General features: G+C 45.1%; 1 protein-coding gene across 1 annotated transcript in view; it reads left to right on the top strand.

Annotated features, from left to right (window-relative positions):
* Window positions 1–3,818: 3,818 nt before the first annotated feature.
* Window positions 3,819–18,125, top strand: part of LOC112606835 (GRAM domain-containing protein 1B) — a 277,260-nt gene continuing 262,953 nt past the window's right edge. Inside the window, exon 1 of the mRNA XM_025357752.1 lies at window positions 3,819–4,312. Within this exon, the coding sequence (XP_025213537.1) occupies window positions 4,287–4,312 (26 nt within the window). The 5' untranslated portion in view covers window positions 3,819–4,286. The remainder of the gene's footprint in view (window positions 4,313–18,125) is intronic.

The raw sequence follows: 18,125 nt of genomic DNA on the forward strand, positions 1-18,125 counted from the left end.
AACCACCTTGCTATACAGCCCAAGTGGTCTGAAAATTTGCCCTGGGAGGACAGAAGGGAAAAGCAGGGACAGAAAACTGTATCTCTGCAGCTTGGCCAAGTCTGTCAAACAGGGGAGATCGACTGAAGCAACTGCTTTCCCTTTCTCCATGCCAAGCAAGGAACTCAGAGAAGAGCATACCCAAGGTGACGTGTTCCCCTTTGATCTAAGGACGCATTAACCTGGTAAGTTTCTAGACCTAGAAACAGCACTCACCAAATGCCTAGGATGAGTTAACACTAACTGGTCTTCTCTGTGGAGGTCACAAAGACTGGGCAGTCACATGGGCTGCTGGTGTTTTCAGGGTGTAGCATAGTGTTCCCTAAATTTGTGTCTTAGATCATTAATTCCTCAAGATGTTCTACGAGGAAGGATTTCCTGATTCAATATTAGTAACTGAGACACTGTATATCCCTCTCTTGGAAATTCATGATGCCCATAAACATAGTAAAGGCTCTGAAAAGCCTTGCAATTAAAAAAAAACCAAATGAAAAATGACTTATTTACTTTGCTCAACTCATTATTTCCCAAACACACTTGGCCGTAGAACCCTTTGTTGGAATGCCATCTATTAATATTGCAAGGAAATAGTGTTCCATGGAACAGATGTCAAGAAATGTTTGCATAGTGCAAAGGACACTGGATTAGGAGGCCAAAGACTAGCTCCATTTCAGCTTTATCGATGTGTGTACATCAGTTTTCCTCTTTGGGCTGTAAAATGAGAAAGTTGATCTGTGTAATCTCCAGGCCTCCTTCTAGCTCAATATATCTGTGACTATGGCTATATCCACAGGACATGATGAAAGATTAAAACATAGAAAATACATTTCTAATTCTGGGAATTTTATTTTATTTTATTTTTTGAGACAGGGTCTCCCTCTGTCATCCCAGGCTAGGGTGCAGTGGCATGATCATGGCTCACTGCAGCATCAACCTTCCAGGTTCAAGCAATCCTCTTACCTCAGCCTCTTTAGCAGCGGGGAGCACAGGTGTACACCATCTCGCCTGGCTAATTTTTATATTTTTTGTGAGATGGTGTTGTGAACATAGAACTCTTGGACTCATGCAGTCCTCCTGCCTCGGCTTCCCAAAGTGCTGAGATTACAGGTGTGAGCCACCATGCCTGGCTAGAATATTAAATTAGATAAAAGAAATACATGTAGGTTAGAGCAGCGTATAGTACCTGGCAGCACATAATAAATGTTTAATAAATTTTTGCTAAATAAAAAAGGAAATGTGGAAAAGATAAAAGTACATTTAAATGAAATAAACTGGTTTAAAAGGATCTTAAGTAAAGGATTAATGAGATCATGAGTGATTGAGATGTAGTTGGAATGCTTCCAGGTAGAGATCAATTTTGAGCAGTTTAGAAAGAGAAGCAAAGGCCAGGTGCGATAGTTCACGCCTGTAATCTCAGCACTTCGGGAGGCTGAGGCAGGTGGATCACCTGAGGTCAGGAGTTGAAGATCAGCCTGGCCAACGTGGCGAAACCCCGTCTCTACTGAAAATACAAAAATTAGCGGGACGTGGTGGTGTGCGCCTGTAATCCCAGCTACCCAGGAGGTTGAGGCAGGAGAATTGCTGGAACCCACAGGGCAGAGGCTGCAGTGAGCCGAGATTGCACCACTGCACTCCAGCCTGGGCAACAGAGCAAGGCTCAGTCTCAAAAAAAAGGAAGGAAGGAAGGAAAGAAAGGAAGAAAAGTAATTTAACATTTTTATTTACCACTTACTATGTACCAGAAAATTTAAAGATGTTATGTTAATCTTTGCAACCCTATGAAGCTTAAAAAAGTTTAAAACTTGCTCAGAATCACACTTCTGGTAACTGGAAATCAAGAGGTTGGAACTAATAAACCATTGGTGTTTTAATTTTAAAGTCTCAGAATCTAGGAATGTGTTCTCTATGTGGTTTGCTTTTGTTTTTGTTTTTTGAGACAGAGTCTCACTCTGTTGCCCAGGCTGGAGTGCAGTGGCGCAATCTCAGCTTGCTGCAATCTTTGCCTCCCAGGTTCAAGTGATTCTCATGCCTCAGCCCCCAGAGTAGCTGGGCCACAGGTGCATGCCACTACGCCTGGCTAATTTTTGTATTTTTAGTTGAGACAGGGTTTTGCCATGTTGACCAGGCTGGTCTTGAACTCCTGGCCTCAAGTGATCTGCCTGCCTTGGCCCCTCTAAGTGCTGGCATTACAGGCATGAGTCACCATGCCTCGCCGTGTTTTCCATGTGTTTTAATTTTTCATCATGTCCTGTAGATTCAGTCATCATCATAGATTCATGCAGCTAGGAGGCCTGGAGATGATACAGGCCAACGTTCGCATTTTCAGCCCCAGAGTTCAAACTCTTACTTGGCAATCGGCTTCTCAAAGGCCACAATTTGACTAAAGAACTCTTCTTGATTAATAGTATAACTGCAAGGGAGCTTTCATTATTCTCTGAGTTACCTCAGTGCACGTAATTGTGGAATAGGTTAACACGACTTCCCAAAAGAGAGTGCATGAGTGCATGCAAAATATTGGAAATCACCTGGTTGGAAGGACCTGGAGAGAGGGTGCCCTGAGAAGCAGTTCCAGAGGAGTCCAGTGAATGCCCGAGAGAAGGACATCTGGGAGGGAGAAGACTCTGCCAGGGATAATAGCATCTTCTGGGAAAGGAAAATTAGTGCTACAACCCCCTCGGCAGTCTTCCAGTGAGAAATCTCTTTTGATTTATAAGCTCTCACCACTAGGTAGTATTTTAGTGTAGGTGTAAGAAGCAAATGGGGGAAAATGTGTCTCTTTTGTGGGTAACATAAAAATATCTGTGTCAGAGAGTGGTTAGAATGACATGAAAGGTGGAGAGGAGGATGGAAAGTAATAAGTGGAAAATGGGGGTTTTAAAAAGCAGGTCTTGTTAGCTGGGTCTCTGGGAGAAAGCAATGAAGAAAGATTAGTCATTTCACCCTTTCAAGTTTTTAGAGTGGTCTCCAACAAAATCAGCACTGTGGCACCTCTGGTGGTTTTCATTCTTCCTGGTCTTCCTACAAGAAGAGAGGGCTTAGAAGTGGTTCTGCTGAGAGTGGGGTGTGAACTTGTAAATCAGCTGATCGCGTTTTCTTCATGGGCTCAGGCAACCTCCCAGAGACATGGATGCCCTTGGCATAAATTAGACTGACAACCCTACCCCCCAGGCCACCCAACACCCAGTCCCAGGTAAACGTGTTCTTTTCCAGGTTTGGGAACTTGGATGCCCTGGCAATGGGGTAACTCAAGTCTCTGCCTCCCTAGAGGTCTCAGAAAACTGGACCTCTCTGAGCTTCAGTTTTCTTATCTGCAAAATGAGCGCTTTGAACCTGACGACTCCTTGGTGTCCTCCTGTTTTGCAGTGCCATGCTTTCAACACTATCCAGTCCAGATGCTTCCCCATCGTGAAGATCCTCCGGGTCACCTGTGCACTCCTGCTCATCTCTGCCATTCGCCTTCTTACACCTTTTCCATATCTTCCCGTGGAACATGATAATCTGGTTTCCAGATGGGCTACTGTCTCCTCCTAGCTGCAAGGCAGCGGCGCTTCTGGCGCTGGTTTCCGTACTAAACTTAATGGTCTGATTTTAAGGGTTGGTTTTAAACAAACGGTCTGGTTGTATGTCCCCGAGTTACACTGCAGTGCTCAATGTTGGAGCGAGGCAATACCGGGAGAATCCAGGCAGCAGGCTTCACCCAGAGAGGGAGGGTGAGGGGAGGAGAGAGACGGAGAGAGGAGAGAGGGGGAATGAAAGGGGAGAGAGAGGGACTGAGACCGGAGAGCCGGAGACAGGAGCGGAAACCACAGAGGTAGAGTCGGGGCGGACATTGAAGAAACGTAGATGCACAGGGAGGGGCCAATATTAGTGTACAGAGAGAAAGACGGAACGCGGTGCGGTGACACCTAGCCTCCGAGGCAGCGGGAGCTCCGAGCCCACGGAGAGCGGGCGAGTTCCGCTTCCTCCCGCCCCAGCGGCCCCCGCCGCACCTGGGAGCAGCCGGCCGTCCCGGCTCCGAGGGTGCAGCGCGCCCGGGCGCAGCGAGAGTGCGCGGAGCTGGGCTCCAGCGCGACCCCGCCGCTCGGGTTTGGGTGTCCTCAGGCTCCGCGCTCCTCCTCCCCTCCTCCAGATGGGACTGGCTCTCCTCTTTGCAAAGCCAAGCTCGCGGGGAGACGTGGTGAGCAGTAGCCAGTAGCTGGTGTGCCCTGGACGCTGCTGACCGCCGCGCGCCCGGACCGGGTGTCCACATGAGTGCCTCTCCCAGCAGATCCAGGTAAGAACTTCCTGACTTTCCTGAGCCCTAGGAGAAACACACATGGATGCCGAGTGATGGTGAGGGATCCGGGTGAAACTGGAGGCTGTGGAAACATTGGAGTGGGGGGTGGGGGTGCTGTTACATCCGAATTTTCTTAGTGAAACATTAAAGTTACCCGAGGGCCACGTAAAGCTATTAACATGGATTATGGTTTGGCTGAGGCGTCCCGCACCTGAGAGTTGGTGTCCCCAGGAAACCTCTGAGATAGATTATCTCCTCCATGAATTTCTGGAGGTGGCTGAGCTGGCTTCCTTCTCCATTCAGTGCTGGAGATGTGCACAGAACAGGTAGTGGGGACAGGGCTGGTTGAGCGTGGAGATTGCCTCTCCTTCTCTCTATCTTGCTGGCAAAAGTTTGAACTGGAAGCACTGGCTTCCCTTGTTCTGGGCAGTGCTGCCATCTCCGTACCTGGCTGCCTCATCAGTCTTATTATGCCTATTCTGCTTGCATGGTAGAAGTCCAAGATTTGGCAAAAAGACAAAGTGTCCGTCATGGAGGTACCTAGGGAGATAAGGAAAAGGCTCCACTTCTCATTTCCTCTGAGGGTGGAAGTGAGAGGCTCCATCCCGGGGAAAACAGAGTTACTCTTGTAGAGGAGATGAAGGAATGAGAAGGTGTGGTCATTAGAATGAAGTTTTTAGAGCCCAAACAACTTGTTTGCATCCATCCGCCAACCTCATGCCTGGATAAACTTCATTCCTCAAAAAGTTCCTCAGCAGGATATGCAGGCACCAAGGTAACAAGAACAAACAGTTGCTTGCCTGCCCCCAGGCTTTCGTTTCTGGTGGGCCTGGAGCACCTGTGAGGGGCAACTCCACCCAAGGCCCAGTATTGAAGAGGGGTAGGGTGGGAGGACTGTACATATCACGAATGCTTGTCAAATCTCTAGATTTTTTTTTCCTCCTAGGAAATAATAATTTTTAAAAAGGCTTGTAAAAAATAATAAAATGTTTCATGACAGCAGCAGATGTAAAACTCCCACTACTCTGGGCGAGGACAAAGAAATTTGTGCAGGGGGCTGAGCTTTCTCCTCTGCCAACACCCACATGGGCACATCACCTTTTGGAGATAAAAATAGTGTTTGTAGTATTTTATGGATGAGGGGCCCTTCTCCTGGAAACTTTTTAGGAGGGGCGGATCTCAGCTGGGGCTCTCTCTTTGAGTTCAGGAAACTGAGTAGTAGAAATAGGTTGAAAATTACCCCAAGATCCCACTGTACTCCTAATCTGATATAGAAACTCACTGTGGAACAGACATAGTCAAAGAGAGGCACTCCTGCTTCCTAGTGGAACACACACCTATCTCTCTCCCTTCTCTCTTTCATTTAATAATATTTAGGAGGTTAGACAGGAAAGTGTAGACATGTAACTCTTATTCCCTCTATTCAACTATGCCTCCTGTCTTTGTTCCTTACTTGAAGATCATGTCTCTTGCTCATACTGAATGTCCCTATTTATGTCACCTTCACTGCATCTTAGAGCCTTAGTTGCCTTTGATGGTGTACAGTGAGGTCTCCAGTGTTTGCCTGAAGGCCCCTTCCTTTGGCGCCTTTATTTGTAACTTGCTCAGGAGATCTCATCCTCACCTTGCAATTTGGATGAAGAGTTCTGCTGGGTGTCACTGGTGTTCAAGAGATCCAGGGTCTTGAAAGGGCATGTGGCAGTTCTAGTTTTTTCCATCCATGCTCAAAAGCTGTTTGGTTTTGGAGGTTTGGGGCTGTGCTTTGGTGACAGTGTTGGAAAGAAACCAGTATGAGCAACTGATCAAAACCTAGTCAATCTGGGGTGCCAATTTGACATTGTCACAAAAAGTGAGTGCCCAATTTGGATGCTTGATCAGCTGTGTTCAATGATCATAGGCCTGGTATGAAGTAACATCTACCTTTCTTCCTTTCTCTCTTTCTTTCCTTCTTTCCTTCCTTCCTTCCTTCCTTTCTTTCTTTCTTTCTCTTTTTCTCTCCTTCCTTCCTTTCTCTCTCTCTCTCTCTCTCTCTTTCTTCCTTCCTTTCTTTCTTTCTTTCTTTCTTTCTTTCTTTCTTTCTTTCTTTCTTTCTTTCTTTCTTTCTTTCTTTCTTTCTTTCTTTCTTTCTTTCTTCTTTCTTTCCTCTCTCTCTCTCTCTCTCTCTCTGTCTCTCTTTTCTTTCGACAGAGTTTCGCTCTTGTTGCGTAGGCTGGAGTGCAGTGGTGCAATCTCAGCTCACTGCAACCTCCACCTTCCAGTTTCAAGTGATTCTCCTGCCTCAGCCTCCCGAGAAGCTGGGATTACAGGCGCCTGCCACCATGCTCGGCTGATTTTTTGTATTATTAGTAGAGATGGGGTTTCACCATGTTGGCCAGGCTGGTCTCAAACTCCTGACCTCGTGATCCACCCACCTTGGCCTCCCAAAGTGTCGGGATTTCAGGCATGAGCCACTGCACCTGGCTGAAAACACATCCTTCTTAGGAGATGGCATTTGCCCCTGCCATCTCCTTCCAGCCTTTGCTTTTCCACCATAGCAGTCATTTGATGTCCTTGCAGATTAGCTCATTGGTGGCCCCTCTCAATGCACACATCTGTAATATGTATGCTTGTCACTGAAATCACCAGCCCCAGGTCTGCAGCTGCACTCCAGAGGTGTTTCCACTGCACTGCTCCCACTGTCTGCTGCTTTTGCACAGCTGGCATGCAGTTTTCAGTGTTTGTGGCTTTGGGCTGCTGTTTACGACATTGCTAGGCATTGTCACCCATTCTGCTTGCCCTGCAGAAGAGGTCACTTTCTCCTGGGGTGTCTGCTGCACTTTATTCTCTTGCATTTTATGGATCTTTCAGCTTGATCAAGAGTTTTTCTTTCTTCTTCTCCTTTCCCCCTTTTGCACCTGTGGATTGGTGCATTGGGAAACACATTTCTTTTCCTGTCTAGGCATGGTCATTCTTCAAATGGTAAAAAAAGCCTTCGTTCCTTGATTTGATCAATACGTACAAACCAGAAACACCGCACATATCTTTTAGCTGTAAGAGTTCCATATACCCTTTATTTTGGTGTATACAGACTCTGACTTCTAAGTATACTTCTAAGGTATACTCCAGTATCTGCTCTGCTTCATACCTGGCGGGTCTGCATTGCACATCTGCATAATGAATGCCAATAACAGGCGGGAGGAGTGGAAACAGTGTTACTGCAGAGAAAGAGAGAGAGAAAGTATCTTAGGAAATGGGATCGTAAGTAGGCACACAGTCTTATGAGGGCCACTTTAATTTATTAAAGTCTCATTTGGTAGGATGAGAACAGTATTTATTAGATGGTGGACCATGTGGCAGCAGACTCATATACGGATCTATAAGATACTTAAGTACTTTTCTAGGATGGGTTGACATTGATGAATCTGTGACATAGTGGTCTGTTAGCCATCTTTCTTCTTAGGCTTTCCTTAAACCAACAGCGATGTTGTCTTCAGAAAGTTGCTGGTAATCTACAGCAGGGGAGAGGAATATCTCCAGTTGTTCATGAGCACCACAGGTGAAGAACCCATTCTAGGCATATTCTAGGCATATTGAATGAGCTAACGTGTGTTGGTTTCATCAGCCATTCTAACTGGCTTGAAACCATCTGAATCCTTTGGTTTGAAACTAGGTCAAATGGTGAGACCTTTTTGAGATCCTAATGGGCATAAAGTAGGAAGTATCTTTCTCCTCTCAGCACCCTCATGGGCTTTTGGTGCAACTCTGGAGCTTCTGGTAAAAGAGAATTTTTTCCTTTCTGAGCCAAGCTTGCAACAGGGTTAATTTGGGGGTGGCCATGGGCTGCAGGGGTCGGAATTGGAGAGTGCAACTTGCATTTATTTTTTTAAAAAAGCTTCATAAAAATAAAAATTGATTTGTACAAAAACACAAGACCAGTGATGTACTACCTGCCTGCGCCCCCCACCCCATGAGATACTGAGCTCAATGGATAGTAAACATATTAATCTGGATGAGGAAGTATGAAAAGGTCATCTTTGCAGCTCATCTGCCATCCAATCTAACTGATCTCTGAAATCCCATCTTTCTAGATATATTCCATGTCTGGGACTAGGGGAAGGGGTAGGGGATGGGGTAGAGGCGGGGATGGAAGGAAGCAATTCCTAGAAAAGTTTGTGAGATCCAGCAAACCTGGAGATACAGGCTGCCCCGGAAGGCAAGGGCAGCCCTGGTGAGGGTGCAGGAAGCATGGGAGGAGAACCAGTCCCTGGGAAGGAGAGAAAGAGAAATGACACATAGAAATGATGAGGTAGGGGAGGGTGGGGCGGTGGAGAGAGGAAGCAAGCCAAGGAGGAGGAGGGAGAGGAAACAGATGGAACAAGAGGAAGATGCAGCGAGCGAACGCAAGAAAAGGCCAAAGAGGGGAAAAGAGCAGAAGATAAGTGAAAGCAGCACCTTGCTTTCGGGTTTTTTCTCTTCCCCGTTTTCCTCTGGCAGAGGGAGAATGCAAGTGAGCCAGCAGAACAGCGTGGTTTTTGTGCTTTGGAGGCTTCTCATTGAAGCTGTCAAGCCTCAACCCCTCACGGCAGCTCGTTCTATTTTTATATTTTGCAGAATGGAAATTAAACAAATGACCCCGTGATGGCGTTTTCATGAAGATTTTATCCAGCACACCACCCACACAGCCAGTGCTGGGGTGGCTGAATATTTAGCATAATATTCTATTTAATCATATAAGAAGGTATCCTCAAGAGAGTGGCAGACATGAAGGCTGGGCTTTGATAACCGCTTGTAAAGCACTGTTTTGATGAGGGTGGGCAGAAGTCAGAAAGGAACCTTGTTATCTGGCTTTTGAGCTTGTTAGCAAAAAGAATTCCAGTTCACTGAATTCTGGTGGAGTTTAGCATTTCCCCTCTCATACTCTTTTTTTTTTTTTTTTGGCACTGGGTTTGATTCCAGACTTTGTGAGCCCTCGTGGTTCAGTTCTCCTTGGAGATCTCATTGGCGGCTAAAAATGGCTCACTTTGGCTGAACTTGCCCTGAGTGGAAGCCTTGCTTAGAATTTGGGCACTCACTCTATTTGTTGGTCTGGTTAGGGAAGCTGGTGTGTACTTTGCTGATGGGACAGTGCTTAGGAAGCTAGCATAATGATGCACATCTAGTACTTGGTGAGAACACAAAGCAGATGATATTTTATTGGTTTAGACACGGACTTACTTCCTTAAGTCCCAGAAGATTTAGTAGCAGTTAAATGCATGCCCCTTTGCACATAACCATTCCTTTGAAGGAAAACAAAAACATAAACCAACAACGCATGTTAAGGGGACCAATTAATCGGACATGGTTGGTTGGGTAGATGTAAAAACGTGAGACTGTTCGGAAGGCTTCTTACTGCCATGCACGTGTTTGTGTTTAACAGGGTATTTATGGGCTCTTTTTCCTTATATATTGAAGGGTTATATAATTCCCCAGCTATTAACCTTTAAAATGCTGTTTTTACAAGTTCAGTACCTAGACTAGATAGCAATGAAGAGTGATGTTGAGTCAGTCTGACTTCCAAGGGAGTGATGGGTGGCACCGTTGGACTCGGAAAGGAGCGCTTCTTCCTGCCAGCTAGCCTTGTAGTGGTTGATCTTTCCCTCTGAAATGAAACAGGTTTACTAACCAGAGACTATTCCCTGCAGTGACTATAAAAAGGTATCTTCGTCTCTGACGCAGGGAGCGATTGAGAGCATCGGCATGAGCCATCTGAGTGTGTGTTGAAGGACCTGAGGAAAGGCAGGATTGACAGTCCATTAAGGGGAAGGCAGAAGCTTCTTTCCTTTTCCTCCTCTAATTAGGCATCCGTGTGCATTTTCTCTCACCATTCCTTGTTCTTGCCTATCTGATTCAGACAGTTCATCTGGCATAGCTTTGAAGCCAAGGAATGTTTTTATGCACATTGAGGAAGAAGAGGAATAAGATAAACTCAGGTCAGAACTTCCTTTGCTACTGTCATTTTCAGAATATGGCTTCCCAGATATAAGGCTCCATCTCTCAGGTCTCTCTGCTCAGCCATGCTCCAGAGTTGAACTGTTTCTCACTGGCAGTCCCACAAGCTGAACGTGACTGTCCCCATTGCTGCTTTGGCATGTGTTTTTCCCCAGACTCTGTACTTGGGCCCTGAACCTCTTCAGGCTCCAGTCTTTCAAAAAACAAACTTGCAAAATAAGTTTCTCAACTTGTTTGGAAGTAGAGAATTTATACAAAGTCTTTCATTTTTCTAGTGAGGATGGCATGGTTAACCCTCTCATGAGTATGGCCAATAAACAAAAGCACCTTTGAACTCTTCATTATTCTTATTTTATTGCTACTAAAATGTCATTTGTATCATAACTTATTGCTTACAGCACTATTCTATTGTTTTATTTAATTGTCATACAAATATTTTGCATACGGAACTGTTATTACTCACGTTATAGTTGCAGAAATTGAGGCCTAGAGACAGGATGCCCCAAATCACATTGACAGTAAGTGGCAAACCAATGTTCTATTTTTAAACTATGATTTTCCACACCATGCTATCCTTGTAGATTCTACCCTACATTTTCTTTCTTTCTTTCTTTTCTTTTTTTTTTCCTTTTTTTTTTTTAACAGAGTCTCACATCGTTGCCCAGGCTGGAGCGCAGTGGCGTGATCTCGGCTCACTGCAATTTCCGCCTCTTGGGTTCAAGAGATTCTCCTGCCTCAGTCTCCCCAGTAGTTGGGATTGCAGGCATGTGCCACCACGCCCAGCTAATTTTTGTAGTTTTAGTAGAGACGGGTTTCGCCACGTTGGCCAGGCTGGTCTCGAACTCCTGACCTCAGGTGATCCACGCGCCTTAGCCTCCGAAAGTGTTGGGATTACAGGCATGAGGCACCGCGCCTGGCCTAACCTATATTTTCAATGCCATCTTTTTCTTATAACTTTTCCTATCATCTGTCATTAGTTCTCCTCCTCTGCAGGTAGGGGTCTACAAGCATCTCGTTGCAGTTGATATATATATAAGGGGATGCCCTAAAATATGGATACCCGTGCAAATTGAATTAAAGGAATTCAGAACAGTGAAGTAGCCTATATTAGTTTTCTGGAGGCCTACTGACTTTCTTTTAGGTTTTGACATGTTACTCACTGCCAAGTTTTCTTGATGTCTAAGTCAGAGAAAATGCTGAATAAAAGTTGGCATTATACCTGCTCCTTTAACTGTGATCTCCCTCCTTTGTTATGTATATTATCTGTAAAGGTGACTCCTGCCCCATAGCCTGCTCCAGCTGAACCAGTGTTTAAATAAATTTCTGTAAGGCAAATAAATTATAGCAGAATTTGAGGGAGGCCACCACTTCCAAAAGAAAGCAGAGTCAAGTCTCTTAGGATTTAAGCCTCTATAAATTGGCTTTTTGAAGTCTTTCTTCATCTTGGCTGGGGCCATTCCCTCCATTTGAACTCAGTTGGCAGCAATCAATAGAAGATGCTAATTTCTGGTCCTGGCTTGTCTTTTGCATGCACAAACTTCCTGCTATTTGTCTGAGAAAGTGCACACCCAGGTAAAAAGGCTGTGCTGATGGCTTTATTTAGCAGTTAGATCAACCCAAGCTGAATGTCAAAAAGCAGGAACAAGTTAGCAGGAACAGTAGGGCTATTTTCTTGGAGTGTTGGCCCAATTGTGATGAGGCTAGAGGACTTATAAAATTAGGTTTAAAACATAATTTTGTCTATTCCTTTTCTTTCTCCTAAAGTATAATTCTTAAGACACCTGCATGCCCCATGGACCTGGGTGCGTAATGCTAGTACTGGGTTTTGACTTTTCTATCTGAAGCCTGATATCTCTTAGCAACAGCCAGATTTAATTTAGGTATCCAACCTTTGGGCTACCTTGTATAACTGCACTGAAATGATGGGACTGTGATCAAGTTTTGGCAATTGATCTTTAGAGAAGACGAAAGACAGTACAAACAAGCATGAAACAGGAGTAAGAAGAACACAGACATTCGTACTTTCTATGGGTTTTATTCCTCTGTGGGCAATGGAAAGAAGTGTGTTGATGGATTGGAATCTAGGTTTTTCAGAGCACTGGTGAAGTGCTCTTGTCTTCTGTTCTTTTCTACTGGGGTATCTTATCTCTACCAATTGTGGACAAGGTGTAATATGTTCTTGCTCCAATATTATTCTGTTCTTGTTTATTTCTGTCATTTTTTCCACATTATCATTTTAGATTATTACAACAAACATTTGTTAAACAAGAAACAATGGGCCAGGTGTGGTGGCTCATACCTGTAATCCCAGCACTTTGGGAGGCTAAGGTGGGAGGATTGCTTGAGACCAGGAGTTCAAGACCACCCTGGGCAACTTAGAGAGACCATTTCTCTACAAAAATAAAGAACTTAGCCAGACATGATGGCATGCACCTGTAGTCCTAGCTACTTGGGAGGCTGAGGTGGGAGGATCACTTGAGCCCAGAGTTTGAGGTTGCAGCGACCCATGATTGTGCCACTGTGCTCCAGCCTGGGCAACAGAGCAAGACCTTGTCTCAAAAACAAAAACAAAAATAGAAACAAGGTAGGTCTTGAGGATACAGAGTTGAATAAGACATAATTCTTTCTTCATATAGCTCACGGTCTAGGAAGGAAGATAAACATAAAGCAGAAGAGTTAGACACCTTATTAATGACTATGAAGAGGTAAGAATGAGTGTCATAGGAACACCAAGTCCAAAGCAGTGAACAGAACAGCCCAGTTGAATCTGAGAAGGCTTTTTCAGAAGAGGTTATATTTTAGCTGGGTTCTAAAAGGTGAGTAGGCGTGATCCAGACGGAGAGGGGTGAAATTGTATTTCAGGCAGATGGGATAGCATGTGCAAAAACATGGAGTTGTGAGGTATGTGACGTGTTCGTGAAGAGTCATTTAGTCAGACTCTAAGGCATCTGTAAGAGAGGCAATGAGGCCGGCATGATGGAGTTGGAGCCACTTGTGAAGGTCCAGTTATGCAGCTTGTAGTTAACTGAGGCAACACCATTTTTTTTTTTTTTTTGGTAGCAGGAGGGTAAGAAGAACAGATTAGTTTTTTAGGAATATAACTCTAGAAGCAATGCGGAAGATGAACAGAAACAAGGACAGTTCAAAGTTATGTCCAGATGCCATGAAGGGGGCTGCTGAGTGGTCCAGGTGAGACCTGATGGAGTTTGGACTCTGGCAAGAAAGATTGGAAAGTATCATCCAGATCTGAGAGTTAGTTTAAAGAATAGTCATCAAAATTTGGTAACAGGTGGATGATGGAGGCTGTGCAAAGAAAGAGGAGGAGCCAGGGCCAGCCGTGGTGGCTCACACCTGTAATCCCAGCACTTTGGGAGGCCTAGGCAGGCAGATCATGAGGTCAGGAGTTCGAGACCAGCCTGGCTAACATGGTGAGACCCCATCTCTACTAAAAATACAAAAGTTAGCTGGGCATGGTGGTGGATGCCTATGGTCCCAGCTGCTCGTGAGGCTGAGGCAGGAGAATCATTTGAACCCAGGAGGTGGAGGTTGCAGTGAGCCGAGATTGTGCCATTGCACTCCTGCCTGGGCGACAGTGCACAACTACATCTTAAAAAAAAAAAAAAAAGAAAAGAAAGAGGAGGGGCCCTAGACTGCATTAATATTCTAGCTTGATGTTATCTGAACTAAGTCAATGGCCATAACTGAAGATAAAATGTACTGAAAAGGCAGGATTGAAAGTTAAGTTAAGGCTGGAACAGTGGTTCATAGCTGTAATCCCAGCACTTTGGGAGGCCAAGGTGGGCAGATTGCTTGAGGCCAGGAGTTCGAGACCAGCCTGGCCAACAAGGTGAAACCCCGTCTCTACAAAAAATACAAACATTAGCTGGACGTTGTGGTGCGTACCTGTAATCCCAGCTACTTGGGAAGCTGAGGCACGACAATTGCTTGAACCAAGGAAGTGGAAGTTGCAGTGAGCTGAGATCGCATCACTGCACTCCAGCCTGGGCGACACAGAGAGACTCTGTCTCAAAAAAAAAAAAAGAAAGAAAGACAGAAAAGTAAGGTAATGAAATCAAAATTTGAGCAGGATGAGGATTGGAAAGAGGCCATTGGAGTGAAGATTTGGGGTTTCATTCATTATCTTGGTAAAAATAGTGTCAGTGAAGCCCCAGGGGAAGAAGATGGGATAGGAGCAAGATAGAAACATTGTGCAGAGTTTAGAACTTGAAGGCAGCTGAGAGTTTGAGCTCCCTATACTTTATATTTGAAAGAAACAAAAGGAGATGGAATGACAACTTACAGGGGAAGAAAGAAAAAAAAAAAGAGCTTTCAAAAGAGGGAAGTCAGGCTGGGGGAAGTGACTCATACCTGTAATTCCAGCACGTTGGGAAGCCAAGGCCGGAGGGTCACTTGAGGCCAGGAGTTTAAGACTGACTTGGGCAACAAAGTGAGACCCCATATCTACAAAAATAGAAATGCAAAAAGTTAGCCAGGCATGGTGGCACGCACCTGCAGTCTCAGCTACTTGGGAGGCTGAAGTGAGAGAGTCACTTGAGCGCAGGAGGTTGAGGCTGCAGTGAGCTGTGATCACACCATTGCACTCCAGCCTGGGGGACAGAGCGAGATCCCATCTCTAAAAAGAAAAGAAAGAAATCACTTGAATATGTTTATCAATAAATAAGAAATATCTAGATAGGGAGAGATTGCAAATATAGAAAGAAGAAGAGACAACTAAGAGAAACTTGAGAACTCTGAAGGTAACAGAATCTAGCAAAAAGTAAGAACAAATAAACAAAGGAAACTGAGGGATTAAATTTGTAGAGGGAAGAACAAAAGGGAACCAATATTCATGGTTTGCCAAACATTGGTGCTAGGTATTTTACATTTGTCGATTTATTTAATTTTCATTAAAACCCTATAAACTGGGGCCAGGCACCGTGGCTCATGCCTGCCATCCCAGCAATTTGGTTGGCCGAGGTGGGTGGATTGCTTGAGGCCAGGAGTTCGTGACCAGCCTGGGCAACATGGCGAAACCCCATCTCTACTAAAAATACAAAAATTAGCCAGGTGTGCTGGCGTGCGCCTGTGTTCCCAGCTACTCAGGAGAGTGAGGTGGGATGAGCTCTTGAGCCCGGGAGGCTGAGGTTGCAATGAGCCGAGTTCCCGCCACTGCACTCCAGCCTGGGCACTTCAGCCTGGGAAACAGTGAGACCCTGTTGCAAAAAAAGAAGAAGAAAAAAAAACCCATAAAGGGAAATAAAGAATGCCCCTTTCTTGGAGAAAATGGGAAAACAGCAAAGATTAGTCATACTTTCAGAAGTGCAGATGTGAAGGACCCCTGGAAGTCACTTCAAGAGAGAAGTTCTTGGCCGGGTGTGGTGGCTCACACCTGTGATTCTAGCACACTGGGAGGCTGAGGCAGGCAGATCACTTGATGTCAGGAGTTTGAGACCAGCCTGGCCAACATGGTGAAACCCCATCTCTACTAAAAATACAAAAATTAGCTGGGGATGGTGATGCACGCCTTTAAGTCCCAGCTACTTGGGAGGCTGAGGCAGGAGAATTGCTTGAACCTGGGAGGTGGAGGTTGCAGTGAGCTGAGATCACGCCACTGCATTCCAGTCTGGGTGCCAGAGTGAGAATCCATCTAAAAAAAAAAGAAGGTATCTCTTTTTTTTTTGAGATGGTGTCTCACTCTGTCGCCCAGGCTGGAGTGCAGTGGTGCGATCTTGGCTCCCTGTAGTCTCTGCTTCCCAGGCTCAAGCAATTATCCAACCTCAGCCTCCCGAGGAGCTGGGACTGCAGTCACATGCCACCACCCCTGGCTAAGTTTTTGTATTTTTGGTAGAGACGGGGGTCTCATCATGTTGTCCAGGCTGGTCTCGAACTCCTGAGCTCAAGCAATTTGTCCACCTCAGGCTCCGAAAGCGCTGGGATTACAGGTGTGAGCCACTGCACCCCGCCTTCAAGAGTTATCAAGAGATAACTTCTATTTCCTCTCTGAAGAGAAGGTGAAGTCATCTTCTGAGAGTGAAATAGGGAGTGAGGTGGGAGCTCAGAAAGCATGGAAGTGTTTTTGAAGGGTCAAAATTATTGACTGGGGACAAAGGAAAAGATTTCCATACAGTGTTCTGTCGGAGTTGGAAAGCATGCTCTACGTGCAGGATCGTCTCAATCTGCACCATAGCCCATGAGCAGCGAGCTGGGGTCCTCTTGGGTAGATGTTTTGGGAAGGTTGGCGGAATCACAAGGTGCTGAGCATGCTGGTGAGACCCAGGGGAGAGTAAAGCTAGAAGGTGCCTGAAACTGGGAGAACGACGAGATTGAAGAAGAGATTTAAGGGAGGAATAGAATGAGAAATGTCAGTGGATTGGAGATTGAGATCTTGACAGATCTCAGAGGCACTTTAAGATCCTAGGCTGACACTGGAGAAAAGGTTGCTTCATTCAGCGGGATGCATGTCAGTGACCACCTACTTTAAACTGATGCTGGTCTTCTTTGCATGAACAAAAGATGGAGCTGTTGAATTGTTGAGTGGGTGGCTGAGAAAGGCTGTGAAAGTCCAGGTTGGGTAATCCCCACCATCTTGGATTAGTTAGTGTGAGCCTCTCTGGAGTCAGATTGGTCTCACAGCCTATCTGCCAGGCCTTATGATTATGTAAAGGCAAAGAGCCCAGTTAATAGGTGTTTTGAAAAGCTTCTAAAACCTATAATTGTGAGCCTTGTCTACCTTGGACTTTTGAAGGTTTAAACCACAGATTTTTTTATAAAAAGGTTAAGTTATTGCATTTTATGTCACAATGCCTTACAATAAATTTATCCCTTCCAGAGAACAGTTCCTATCTCTCACTTTATGAAATTTTAGGCCCATGAAGTGAATTTTCTAGGCCATTCCCTATCCCTTCACTCCAGCCAATTAATATCATGGTTTGCATTTTCATCCAATCTTGCGTAGTCTGTGGGGTTGGTTCACCACACAGCCACATGCTTTTTAACAAGTGTTGTCACCAGGCACCAGGTGTAGGATGAACCTGCTGAGGCAGACAAAGGATCTTTCTGTCATGCAGGGAACAGCACCAGCAGGTGAAAACCCTGCCGCTCTGGCTCTTTCTGGCTTGTTCTGTTACGGTTCTCCATGATTTGTCTATCCTTACTTTCTGTCCTTACCCCAGGCTCAGCCTTAAGCTTCCCCTGTATCTAGGTGTTCGATCATTGTAACATCTGCAGTCTGGTGGAACTCCATGTCTCTGTTCTACATACAAATACCAAAAGAACATAGGTCTCTAGGTATCTGTGAACAACTGACATCATCCAAAAAGAGCTTTAAAAATCAGGGGGGAGAAAAATCTCTGTTGTGTTTTATCTGCCTGTTTATTTGTTTGCTTTGATTACAGAGCACTGAAGCGAGGTTTTAAAATGTCCTTTCTTTGTCAACCCGTTATCCTGCCTTACAGGTGGTTCTGATTTCTTCCACTGTTATTACAGTAGGAGACTAAATGTAATTACCCAGCACTTCAATTTAGACGTCAAACACAATTACACAGAAAACAATCTGTTAGAGTGTCCTAATGATTCAGTTGTTACTTGGTTTTATGGTGAATTCTAGGTAAGAAATACTAAACATTAGGATCTCAGTTGCCCTTTATGGCTTAACCTTTATATGTTCCTGGCCATTTAGGAACCTAGATTCATCTCATTTAAGCTTCTACAGATGAGGAAAAAGAGACCAAGAAAATGGAAATCAGTCATCCAGGTTCAGAAAACTGTCTGGGAATAGGTTTGGGACTAGCACCCCCATGTCCTGATACAGAATTTAGTGCTCTGAAGCTCTCTGGCGAGGAGC

Source organism: Theropithecus gelada, chromosome 14, assembly GCF_003255815.1.
Source record: "Theropithecus gelada isolate Dixy chromosome 14, Tgel_1.0, whole genome shotgun sequence".
NCBI classification, from domain to species: domain Eukaryota; kingdom Metazoa; phylum Chordata; class Mammalia; order Primates; family Cercopithecidae; genus Theropithecus; species Theropithecus gelada.